The sequence below is a fragment of the Engystomops pustulosus genome, chromosome 6 (genome assembly GCF_040894005.1).
Source record: "Engystomops pustulosus chromosome 6, aEngPut4.maternal, whole genome shotgun sequence".
NCBI lineage: Eukaryota > Metazoa > Chordata > Amphibia > Anura > Leptodactylidae > Engystomops > Engystomops pustulosus.
In genome coordinates this window covers 158046663-158060233 of record NC_092416.1, presented here as the reverse complement: position 1 = coordinate 158060233, position 13571 = coordinate 158046663, and the positions used below count along the sequence as shown (strand labels likewise).

The 13571-nt window shown below is 42.8% G+C and overlaps 1 protein-coding gene across 1 annotated transcript; it reads left to right on the top strand.

Annotated features, from left to right (window-relative positions):
• The first annotated feature begins 1807 nt into the window (after positions 1-1807).
• LOC140064807 (uncharacterized) lies at positions 1808-12730 on the top strand. Its single transcript, XM_072112050.1, has 6 exons — positions 1808-1964; positions 3407-3595; positions 6674-6853; positions 9142-9279; positions 10518-10655; positions 12189-12730. Exons 1-6 carry the CDS (start codon positions 1838-1840, stop codon positions 12245-12247), a joined length of 831 nt encoding a protein of 276 aa, XP_071968151.1. The 5' UTR covers positions 1808-1837; the 3' UTR covers positions 12248-12730.
• Positions 12731-13571: the final 841 nt, after the last annotated feature.

Below are 13571 nucleotides of genomic sequence, written 5' to 3'. Positions count from 1 at the left end.
CTTTACCCTGAATTTATTTGAGGGGTTTGCTGTGAGGTCTAGTTTAGGATTTATATGTTGGATCTGGGGTCAGAATTTGGGGTTTGGTTTGGGTTCTGGAATAATTTATGAATTTGTTTTGGAGTATGAATTATTTTAGGGGCCTACATTAAAGGGAATCTACCAGTTCAAGAAACACCTACACCTCTTCATCCCGATCCTGGCCCTGGTCTTAATAATCATGATAGGATGGGATCACCTGAAAAATAGACTTAAAAAAGCATCCCGGAGCTACGGGGTGTGATGTCCGGCGCTCAGGGCTGGTTATTATTCACACCTACTTTGTGATAGAGGCCTTCCTCTCCCTTGTTGTCAGGAGGCACGAATAATTAGCAGTCCGGAGCTCCGGACATCGTGTCCCTGTGCTTTTATCAGTTTATTTTATTATCAGTGATCCAGGCTTGTAAAGATTAAAGAAGACCAGCGATGGGATCAGGATGAAGAGGAGTGTAGGTGACTATGTGTAGCCGTTTTTTTTTTTTTTTTACTTTCGGAACTGGTAGATTTCCTTTAACTTAGAGATTTGATTTGGTGTCTAAATAAAGCAAGTGGTCTTGGCTGAGGTACATCATTGATAACATTAAGGTCTCCATTATTTAGAAGTTTCGTGCAACATTTTGGGTGTGGTCTGGGTTCAAGATTTATTTGTGTTACTGTAAAGACTGATGCTTTTCCACAAAAAGGATAAAAACGTCTCAGAAATAAATTGCCATTGTCAGAAGAAGTCATCATGGTCGTCTGAACCAGATGAAGAAAGAGGACACGTCAAATCAGAGAAAAGCTTTGGTACAGCCTCGGACTAACCATTTTTTTTGTTTCTTTTTATATAGGGAAGAAACTCAAGGTTCAAGTATCCAAGAGCTACTATTACCTCTGCATCCCATATAGCTACTCCCGTGGCTGTGTGAATAAACAACCCATGAAGATGACTACAACATAATGTACTTAGAGGAAGTTCAGCTCGTTGTATGTTTATATTCACATGTCAAAGGGTTGACGTCACAAGAACAAAAAATAAAGACGATTACTTATAGCAGTCACTCATGGGAAGTATCGGAGCAAGTAGCCACCTGTATTATAAACATGCCACCGATCATCAGCATAAACAGAAGATTATGTGAGCGTTCTTCAAGATACATTTATTTCTAGAAAGATCTGATTAATAAATCAACTTTCTGAGATGGGAAATTTGAGGTCTGACAGATGAAAGTTGTGAGGGAGCTTGTCCTGAGGAATCCAGATCATTCCTCCATGAGTATATATGTGGCGTCCCATATTAACAATTACATGATTCATGAGGTTTATGACTATGTTGGTCTCCACTCTGTTCCCCCATGTCTTTATGATGGCCCATATTCATTGCCCACTATCCATAGTATCCACGTATTAATAGCTGCTCTACATCTCAGCGAGGAGATGACCTTCCTAGTGGAGGTGTCCTGTAGCCTCTGTCTCCTAGCACGTAGCTTTGTCCTTGCCCAGTATTGTCTTTGCATTATCATACAATCATATAATTGCTGGGAGCTATAATAATAATAATAGTAGGTTACTCATTGTCATCATTACAGTATGTGCTCCTGATATTATACAGAGTCCTCTAAGACTCTTGTTTAATGCCAAGTGACCCAAAATGCAAAGTAGATGAGTCAGACGTCTACAAGGACATTGGCTTTAGGCAGGGATACTACAATGGCTTATTTGGTTAGTGGGTGGCATCCAAAATAGCTTAGAAGAGCTCCTCACACCCCAGTATGCCACCACCCCGCTGTCACCATCCCTGGTTCTGCACTGGTATATAATGGCCTGGCACCGCTGTGCAAGGAGCATCGCCACCATGATGAAGATGGGACATATCTCTGCTCTGATGTTCTTGCTCCTTCCTCTTTGTACTTTGGCGGACACGTCGGTAAAGAACAATTATTTAAGTAAGTTGGGAGAAACCTTTAGCATATGGCTGCTTTAATATTTCTGACACCTGCCTTCACCTCTGTCACATGGCTCCTATGGTCATTGAGTTGTATGGAGCAGTGACATCCCTTATATACTGCTCTCAGATTTCATATCAAGGAGATTTTTTTCTTCTACTGATTTATAATACAGGCAGTCCCCGGGTTACATACAAGATAGGGTCTGGAGGTTTGTTCTTAAGTTGAATTTGTATGCAAGTCGAAACTGTATATTTTATAATGGAAGTTCTAGACAATTTTTTTTCTTTTGCCCCAGTGACAATCGGAGTTTCAAAATTTTTGGTGTAATTGGACCAAGAATTATCAATAAAGCTTCATTACAGACACCTTACAGCTGATCATTGCAGTCTGGGACTATAGTAAAGCATCCAGAGAGCTTCACCAGAGGTCACAGTTGGCAGAGGGGTCTGTCTGTAACTATGGGTTGTCTGTAAGTCGGGTGTCTTTAAGTAGGGGACCGCCTGTATTACATTAATTTTTGGACTTAGGAGTTTACTGGGTGAACTCACAGCAAGCAGTCATTTTAAAAGAACAGTGCACTGGACTCCTATAGCTAGAGATTAAAAGGAATAAATTACAGGTTATACCGAATGTATTCCCATAAACTATATTGTAATCAGCTCAGTCCTTACTGCTTTATAACATGCTGCCTGCAGATATGACACTATGTGCAATCTGATCCTTTCCTCCTGCTCTATAACATGCTGCCTGCAGATAGGACACTTTGTACAATCTGCTCAGCTTCTCCTGCTCTATAACATGCTGCCTGCAGATAATACACTATGTACAATCTAATCAGCTTTTCCTGCTCTATAACATGCTGCCTGCAGTTAGAATAATATGTATAATCTGCTCCTCTCCTCCTGCTCTATAACATGCTGCCTGTAGACAGGACACTTTGTACAATCTTCTCCTCTCCTCCTGCTCTACAACATGCTGCCTGTAGATAGGACACTATGTACAATCTGCTTAGCTTCTCCTGCTCTACAACATGCTGCCTGCAGATAGGACACTATGTACTATCTGCTCAGCATCTCTTGCTCTATAACATTCTGCCTGCAGCTAGGACACTGCACAATCTGCTCAGCTCTTCCTGCTCTATGACATACTGCCTGTAGTTAGGACACTCATCTTGCTTTATAATTTTGCTTCTAGCAAATTTGACTGTACTTTCAATGTGATGTGATGAAGTACAACATGAGAGGACATATAGAAGAGAACAATCTATATTTCATGGCACTCTTCATGATTCATAACCCTATGTATATAACGTATACATTATTATAGGAGCTAGCTAGCAATTAGCGTTACATAAATGTCCTAAAACTGATATTACTGTGTGTCTGTATATATAATTTCCACATACTGGTAAACATAGTAACCATATTTGTTCTGTACAGGCTTCTATGACAAATTCACCAATAGCAATTTAGGAGTTGTAACAGATGGACGCTGCCCCCCTCAGAGGTATTTTGTGAAAAGAGAATTTGGGAACTGTCTCCGTCTCTGCTCAAAGGAAAAACCCTGCGATGACAATAGAATCTGCTGCGCTGATAACTGCCACACCATGTGCAAGCCTCCTGCCCAGGGTAAGTGCTCGCTGCCAAACCTCCTCATAGATGGGAACTTTCTACTTTACAGTATTGGCCTGACCCGAACCACAAAGTTCATTCAAGTTCGGGTCCATGTCTGGGTTTTGCTCAACCCAGTCCCTGGTGTTGGCAACTCTGGTTAACTCTTTAAAGGGAACCTGTCAGCAGAAATTGTCCTAATAAACCACTAGCAGTATGTTGCCAAGCAGCTTAACACCAGATTGTGTTTCTTTCATGGCCATGTGGTGGCATCATCTAGAAATCAACTTTCAAGTGAGATGTAAACTGGATGTATGAAGTCAAGAGGCGGAGATTTTAACACTGAAGTCAAGCTCTCTCTTCCTCAGAAAGCCTCCATCACTGTAATTTAAGGTCCTGCATCCAGAGACATCACTAACCAGATCTCCTGAAGTCCAATGCATGATGTCAATCACAGAGGAGAAGACGTTTAGTGTTGAACTCTCCGCCTCCACGACTTTATACAACCAATTTACATCTCACTTGAATGTTAATTTCTTTGGATGATGCCACCACACTGAACCATGAAAGAAACAAAAACTACTTGTTACGCTGCTTGACAACATACTGGTTTACTAGGCTAATTGCTGATGACAGGTTCCTTTTAAACAACAATCGCAAAGCTGCTCAAGGCATTTCAATCAATGGAGCATGTGTGCCCCCGCACCAATATGCCTACCCAGGGCTCTGCCATTTCGGGGCGTCAGGTTAATCTTTAAATACATCATCAAGAGCAACAACCCTCCCTGAAATAGCACCGCTGGGATTTTAGCGCCATTGTGTGCGATCACAATGATTTAAATGCCCTTTGAAAAGTCACACAGTTTCGTCTGCAATTGGTGCCAGCCCTGATCGCGGGTGTTACTGGTGGGATTTCATGTTTGCTACCCGAACCCTGACCCAAACAGATTGTTTAACTTATCACAGGAACTATTTTCTAACTATGCTTTTAGAACTTACGTTTTTGGGAGGTTACTGTCCACTGTTCAATTTTTTACACAGAAGACCTATCGTTAAATTAGTCCATCAGTATGTGATTAGTTGTGCCTGATATCCAAACCTTGTGCCAATCCGGACCAAAATAGGGGATGGAACCAGATGTAGATCTTGTGCTGCTATCTACTGGATGGAGCCTTCCTTATTATTATTAATATTATTATTTACAGAGCACCAATAATTCCATGGTGCTGTACAAGCCATAGGGGCTCACATACATTACATTAAGACAAGAACAAATGCAAGTACAAAAACCACAGAAATCAGGAAATAAGTAAAAGGAGGACCCTCACAATATATATGGGAGGTTAGATGGAGACACGAGGTGAGGGAACAGAGCAGTGCAGTAAATGGGGCTCATTTACTAAGGGTCCAAATCACGCACTTTTGTCAGGTTTCCCAGCGATTTCCGATTTGCCCTCAATTGATCCGGGATTTTGGTGCACGCAATCGGATTTTGGCGCATTGGCGACGCTTTCACGCGATAGAAATCGGGTGCATGGTGTCGAACAACCCGACGGATTCGAAAAAAACGTGGAATTTAAAAAAACTATTTGTGTCGCAAGATCAGCACTTACATGCACCAGGACGAAGAAGGTGAACTCCGGCGGACCTCGGTGCAGCAGCGACACCTGCTGGATATCGGGTGCATGGACCATAGTGAATCCCAGCAGACCCGAATCAGCGCCGAACAATGCGCCGCGGGGTCGCTACTGCACCGGGTAAGTAAATCTTCCCCACTGTTGTAGGTGATCCTGGACAGGTGGGTTTTCAGGTTCTGCAGCGTTCCACTTATCTGGTGTAAAGGTTCGGTAACAGCTAAGCGGTCCAAATTTCCACTATCCTGAGGTTAGGTCATCAGTATGCAATATAAACAAAAATGGTGACTTTTCCCTGATAAAGAACGTCAAGGGAAGGAAGGATTAGGCATATTGAATGTCCACATGCCCGATTCTTTGCTCTCATTGAATATCAGCTGATGTCAGAGGTGTCTGAATATGGCTCATCTATCACCAATTAGAATACATGCATGCTCAGCTCAGCCAATCACACAGGTGTATGATACAATTGGGAGGATCAAAGATTTGCAGATAGCATTTATAACAACTGGGGAGGACGTGTAGTGAGAAGTTCTATAGGTTTTTTTCGGACCACCTTAAATATGTCACTTTTAGTACTTTTACTCATTTAGTAATGGTTTATTACCTCCAAGTAGCATCTAGAGCATATGAATATTCAACCTCCTATTAATCTATTCAGCAAGACAATTTGGCCATTGTATTCCATTTGATAAGTTGCCAGCTTGTCATTAGGCAACTTTGTATAATGTCAGGATAAGGTAGGTATATAGATCCATATCTAAACCTATGCTCTACATTACCCGTACCATGTTTAGCTATCGCTCCAGGCTTCCTTTTCATTTTGACATATTTGTGGCAGCACTAAGTTGTCATAATTTGTTTCCATAATGTGGAACTTGTATATCATATTTTGTATTTATATCATGGCCAAAATGGTTGGCTCTAAATGCGGGACATGCGCAGGGCAGTAGGTGAAGCCGAGGGCAGTACACATCACTTCACTGAGCATGCTCTCAAAAATGTGCATTAAAGGGAGTTGTATTGCCATGGACTTCACCAGGTGCACTATGAATGGAGAGTGGTAACGTCAGAAGACCCCCATCCCATGTGCAAGGTGAAAAGAGATCTTGCTGCGCATGCGCTATCACTCTCCATTCATCTGATCAGATCCACGTCACCTCTCCTCCCAGATTTAAAACATGATCTACTTTTTCTTGGCTTTTGGACAACAGATGGCCACTACATTAAGAGTCCACTTTATTAGCCACAATGCTATAATATACAGTAAGTTCCCAATGTATTATGGAGCACAGGTGCACATGCTGAGCCTACATGCCGTTCACTTCTATGGGACTTTGAGGATATGTGTAAATGCTGTCAGGACTCACCTTCTCACACACCTACTGAAAGCGCGACTCATACTTTCCATATCCATGATATTACTACATTTACAAAATATGACCTTCTGTCCTTTCCACAGTCAAACAGGGCAAATGTCCAGTCTTTGAGGCCTCCTCGTCTTCTACTGAGAAATGTACTGACTCCTGCTCATCTGATTCCGAATGTCCGGGAACCTTGAAGTGCTGCACCAAGAAGTGTGGGAAAACGTGTACGCCGACTTTAAACGATATTGGTAAACCAAATACTGTGTCCACAGCAAGTAAGTGCATCTTTATTGCAGGATGTAACATGATAAATGAACACTAACTTTTAAACACAGCAAAAATTACAAATACAAGTGACTACAAGAAACTTTGTAATACATCTTATGGGAGAAAAAGGTTCTTTCTCCACTTACCTATATAGACACTATAGGGGGAAGCCTGACAGTATATAGACAGTATAGGGGGAAACCTAACAGTATAGAGACAGTATAGGGATGCATGACAGCATAGAGACAGTAAAGAGGGAAGCCTGACAGTATAGAGACAGGATAGGGGGAAGCCTGACAGTATAGAGACAGGATAGGGGGAAGCCTGACAGTATAGAGACAGTATAGGGGGATGTCTGACAGTATAGAGACAGTAAAGGGGGAAGCCTGACAGCATAGAGACAGTAAAGGGGGAAGCCTGACAGCATAGAGACAGTATAGGGGGAAGCCTGACAGTATAGAGACAGTATAGGGGGAAGCCTGACAGTATAGAGACAGGATAGGGGGAAGCCTGACAGCATAGAGACAGTATAGGGGGATGTCTGACAGTATAGAGACAGTAAAGGGGGAAGCCTGACAGCATAGAGACAGTAAAGGGGGAAGCCTGACAGCATAGAGACAGGATATGGGGAAGCCTGACAGTATAGAGACAGTATAGGGGGAAGCCTGACAGTATAGATACAGTATAGGGGGAAGCCTGACAGTAAAGAGACAGTATAGGGGGATTCCTGACAGTATAGAGACCCAAAATACTAATATACTATATACTGTCAGGCATTCCCCTGTACTGTCTCTATATTGTCAGGCTTCCCCAAACAAATTTTTCACACATTACTTTAGGAAATTTTAGAGTTGAAAGAAAGGAGGATAAGAAGAGCCAAGGTAAGTGGAGAAAGAAGCACTTTCCTCCCATAAGATGGATTGTGTTTTAAGCTGGGCCTTTCTATTGTTTCTTATTGAACTCGGAAGCTGGAGAAGTCCTTGCACACAGACCTTATGCACATGTATTTCCATGATCTCTAGGTGAGCTGACTTTATAATTGTTTCATCGCCCAAAAGGTATGCACACATTACTTAATTCCCTCTTTCAATGGATAAAAGGTCATCACATTTTCTGAAGAATCCTGAATTTTGGGGTCTTAGGCTACATTCACACTGCTGTTGCCCGCCGTACCGTACCGTAGCGGGCAACGGCAGTGCACGGGGAGAGGAGGAGGAGGTGAGCGCAGCTGACCCCCGCCCTTCTCCATAGGAAGTTATGGCGCACGGTGCCGTACTACGGAGAAAGATAGGACATGTGCTATCTTTTTCCGGGGTACGGAGTGGTACGGTGCCGCATGTGTGCTGCACCGTACCGCTCCTGTAGGGTGCCGTGCGCCAATTGCCGTCTATGGGGGACGTATATCGGCCCCATACAGTAGTGTGAATGTAGCCTTAAAGGGTTTTTCCCATCTTGTGCATTTATGATATTTACAGGTTATATCATCAATACATAAGAGATGCAGGTTCCCCATCCCATGCTCAAGATGAACGGAGTTCTTGCTGCGCATGCGCTACCACTCTCCATTACAGGTCGTCCGGTATCAGCTAACTGATGTGTCCTAATAAGAAGTTCTTGAGGATATTTTATTAGAACTCTATATCCCGTGGTTGTGGAAGTATAGAGTTATAAAAGCTATTAACCCTCCTCGTATCCTCGTATATTAATTTATGCACCCCCCCTTTTGCACTAGCATGGTCATGCGCTTCACCTATCTATGTGCTGTGGGGGACAACGTCACCTATCTATGTGCTGTGCTTGCACAACGGGGAAGGGGGGGGGGTGTTCTTATATTAAAAAAACAAGGCTCCATGAGGGTAATTAGCATAAATTGTATAACTCTATATTTGTGCAATAGTGCTTATAGAGTTATAATAAAAAGTCCCGGAGAACGATGCTCCAAAGGAACTTCTTATTAGGGCACATCCACCATCACTAAACTGATGCTAGATGTCTTTTAAGGTCTATGGGCACTCAAAAATGGCAAGTGGATAGTGTTTGGCTAGTTTTGTTGCTTTTAAAAATTTTCAGAGTGGTCCTGCATGTGGCCCATCTGCAGGTAGGGGGTCCGCGGGTACAAGAGGATGGAACACATCTATCATGTATTGATTACATGCACAGTTAGAACCACCCAATACATGGGGATACAGGTTTATGTATGTTTCATAGATCTTACACTAGTGCCAGGCTAATAAGCAATAAGTGATATATGGCTTGGTATATGACATAGTAAGTGATACCATTTTGTTTTTTCTAGATAAAGGCTTCTGTCGTCAAGAACTGCCGGCTACATGTCTCATAAAGGAAGATAAATTTTGTGATGACGCTTCCTGCACTGACGGCTACAAATGCTGCCCCGTCCTCTGCAGATGGGAATGTCAGAAAACCATTCCAGGTCAGCATTAGGAGACACTTCTGTGAGAAATAATGAAGGACATGGTGGGGGAAACAAGAAAAACACAGAAAAATATCTAATGGATCTAGTAGTATCACTAGAAGAACGTAGACCACCACCAGAACAAAGAAATCCAAAATATAGACCCAACCACATAGAAGGGTGACAGCGCTCGGTACATGAGGTATTATCACTGGGTGTCAGACATATGCTATTCCCATTGATCAGCCATCTACCAGACACAGCACCAAGGGCTGGCACCAGCACCAGGCATACTCAGGCACGTGCCAGGGCCCAGAGATGCCAGGGGGCCCAGACGGCCAAATCTCAGTCCCCAGAAGCTCGGCAGTGCCGGGTGAGGAGGCTGTATATAATGAATTCATGGGGGGATGTATATCATAGAACCATAATGGGGTTGTATATAAAATAACCATGACAAAGCTGCCTGAGAATGATAAACTAGGAAATATTTTAGTTGATGGGATGTCACAGTACAGGGATAATACACACAGTGATGTCACAGAACAGAGATAATACACACAGTGATGTCACAGTACAGAGATAATACACACATTGATGTCACAGAACAGGGATAAATACACACAGTGATGTCACAGTACAGGAATAATACACAAAGTGATGTCACAGTACATGGATAATACACACAGTGATGTCACACTACAGGAATAATACACATAGTGATGTCACAGTACAGGGATAATACGCACAGTGATGTCACAGTACAGGGATAATACACACAGTGATGTCACAGTACAGGGATAATACACACAGTGATGTCACAGTACAGGGATAATACACACAGTGATGTCACAGTACAAGAATAATACACACAGTGATGTCACAGTACAGGGATAATACACAGTGATGTCACAGTACAGGGATATTACACACACTGATGTCACTGTACAGGGATAATACACACAGTGATGTCATAGTACAGGGATAATACACACAGTAATGTCATAGTACAGAGATATCGCACACAGTGATGTCACAGTGCAGGGATAATACACACAATGATGGAGGCATTACTTCTCAAAGATAACCCTGGGGCAGTATAGACATAAAAAATACATCTATAAACCTGGCCAAAAAGAAGATGGCTGTCATCTCTCCTCATCTAAAAACGGCATTCAGTATATGTATGATAACTGTTTTATTGTTTTTATTGTATTTATTGCCCATAGGTTGATTTTATTTTCATTTATTATTTATAGAAAAAGTTGGTGAATGTCCTGCAAGTGCCAAGTGTCCTCCTGCCAGTGAGAGCAAGTCCTGCACATCTGACCACGATTGCCAACCCTTATACAAGTGCTGCGCCTCCTGTGGGAACAGATGTGTCATGGCAGTGAACAGTAAGAGATGCAATTATGGCAGAACTTTTAAAAGATTTTGAAGTTTCAAAGTGGGACAAATGATCTATGGGACCTGGGTTTAAAATGGATTTCAGACCCTTTAAAGAGGACCTGTCACCCTTAAAAACGGCACTAGGAGCTGCTTACTAAAGTAACCATCCATTACCTAGGGACTCATACTACAGACACTCAGGGGCTGCCCCAGGAAGAACCAGTTCATCAGCCTTTCCCTCTATATTTCTTGAACACACCACCCTCTGGAGACCTGCCAGGCTGTAGGTCAGCCCTCCGGTCCCCATACCAAGCACCATGACACCAGCACGCTTAGGCTGCAATTGCCAGCCACTCTGGTATTCTGGGCCCGGCTTCCTCCAGACTCCAAGAAAAGGCTAGGCCCCCGTGCGGGATGTTGCAAGTGGCATCACGAACAGGATATAGACTTATGTGCCTTATACTATAGTTGTCGTCAGAGTGACAGTAACTAATATAAATGCCCATATCCCCTCCCCATTGTCCTTATCAATCCCTGGTGATCAACCATCTTCAGTCCAATGATTGTATCAGTGGTTCCCAAACTTGGTACTGCCCACACACAAGACTGGTTGAAGGGGAGGCGGTGCTAAACAATTCCAGTTTGTGAGCCCCACTCTTACCTCACCCCTAAATTCACCCTCTAGTGTGCTCACAGAGCATAACACTCTTCTAACTGGTCCCATACTATATGAATCCCATCTTATTAAACCTAGTGCATTTAGTCGCCAATTTGTGATGCCCCTTTTTCTTTTGGCCTCCATTGAAATTGCTGCCTTTTCTCTGTCCACCTCTTTTTTATGCCCCCCTTTCTGTCACCACCCGATTTATGCCCCCTTTCCTGTAGCACCCCATCTATAATGCCCCCATCGTAACCCTTATGCTAATAATGTCCCCTTACAAGCCTAAATTGCCATCAGGTGTGATGACTTCATCACATCGCGCCGTACACAGCAGCGGCAGAGGCTCCATGGTGAAGTGGGGAGCCGATGAATCCCTGCATCACCAATGTATTCAGCTCAAGTAATGGAAATAGACTAAGTATCCATGCAACTGCCTCGTTAGTTAGTCTTCTCTTGTAGACACCTTAATCCAGAGGTGCCATAATTTATGGAAAACTGTGCAATGCAGAGGAATTGTTATTTTATGGGAAATATAGGTTTTTTTCGTAGAATAGATAGGATACGTGACAGGTCGTCTTTATAAAAAGTCAACAGCAAAATGACAGTACCGTGAATCACCAGTAGGGGAGTTCAGACACTTCCCATCTATACCAGATGATTTCCAGGGCTGCTCCTACTATTCAAGGTTCTAATTATACCTTTATATGAATGAATCTGCTATTACGCAATGCATAATAATAGTCATATAATAATCATTTTTAGATGTAGAGCACGCACTTATATAATAGCTTAATGAAGTCAGATAAATAGGTGACATTTGTAATGACCGGACGGGTTCAGATACGGAAGGTTAATATTTGTCTCCTGTCTTCTATTCCAGTTCCTACCCTCATACATAATTCCACTGCTACAATATACATCAATGGAGGAGGAAGATGAAGAGCCGCACATGTCCTATTGTATATATAGATATGTGTATACACTCGGTGCTGCCTGTGTGTTGTCCTAGGGGTCATATCCTTTTATACTTGTGATGGCTTTAGCTTTGCCTCCTGTTTACAGAGCAATATATTCATGTTTACAGCCACAGGAGGCGGTGCTTTATTTAATATATGATGTATATGGCTTTAGGACTCATTCAAATGGCCGTTATGGAGGCCGTGATCTGGACTTCTATGGCTCCGGGTGACGGTGCGGCTGCTCGTCTACCTATGGAAGGAGGAGGGGTCAAGAGCGCTAACCCCTCCCATCTCCTCCTCCCAGCCCTGTGATCACCTTGGATCTTGTTTGGGCAAGCATCCGGCGATCTGAATGGACCCTTATTGCCACTGTGGATATATACAACTACATCTGGGTGGTTGCTTCCTTTTTACACAGTTTGAACTATGTACACCGCAAAATAATAAATGAGAATTCTCAATACTGTATGACTCAATAAAAAATGAAGAATGTAATCTTATATTATGACATACATCAACACTGTAAGGCCAGATACTCACAGTGGTATAGTTATAGCATTGGTAGTTACAGTTGAGATAAGGCCATTTTGACATCATTTTCATTACACATTTCATTAATGTCTGGTGGGTTAAGTATCATGACTCCCCTACGTTCGCTCTATGCACTGAGATTTATGATTAATAGCTGGTTAGACGAATCTCCTTCTCCTGTCATGCGATTATAAAACTTTTAAAACCAAAATGTTAATAAAATTTAAAAATGTTAACATCAAAATACTAAATTAGAGTACAAATCTCGTAGATTGGTTTATTTGATATATAGTAACACCCAACATGATACAATGTCGCTATCCCCCGGTGCGTTGTCCGCTGAGGATTCGGGTCTGACGAGATTCACTAAGCTAGTGCGCCCGAGTTCCTGCATCCGTCGCTTCTGTGCCGAGGTCCGCCGGAGTTCACCTGCTTCTTCCCGGTGCTTGTAAGTGCGTGTCTTGCGGCCCACCCAAACACCCCCCCCCCCCTCCCCCCCATTTCTGTTGTGTGCAAGCCGGCGCCGATATGCCAAAATCCGATCCGATCCGATCCTGGGGCAATTCAGTGCAAAACTGAAATCATCGGGAAACCCTACGAAAATGCGTCCAACGGACCCTTAGTAAATGAGCCCCAATGTGTAATTTTTTTGGACAACTTTGCAGAAACAGCGAGTGAAAAATTAATTATAATCTTAACTATGCCATAGAAATTAGGGGGCTATTTTTCATGCCTTGTATGGCCACACAATTATGACCTTATCCCCTCTTACC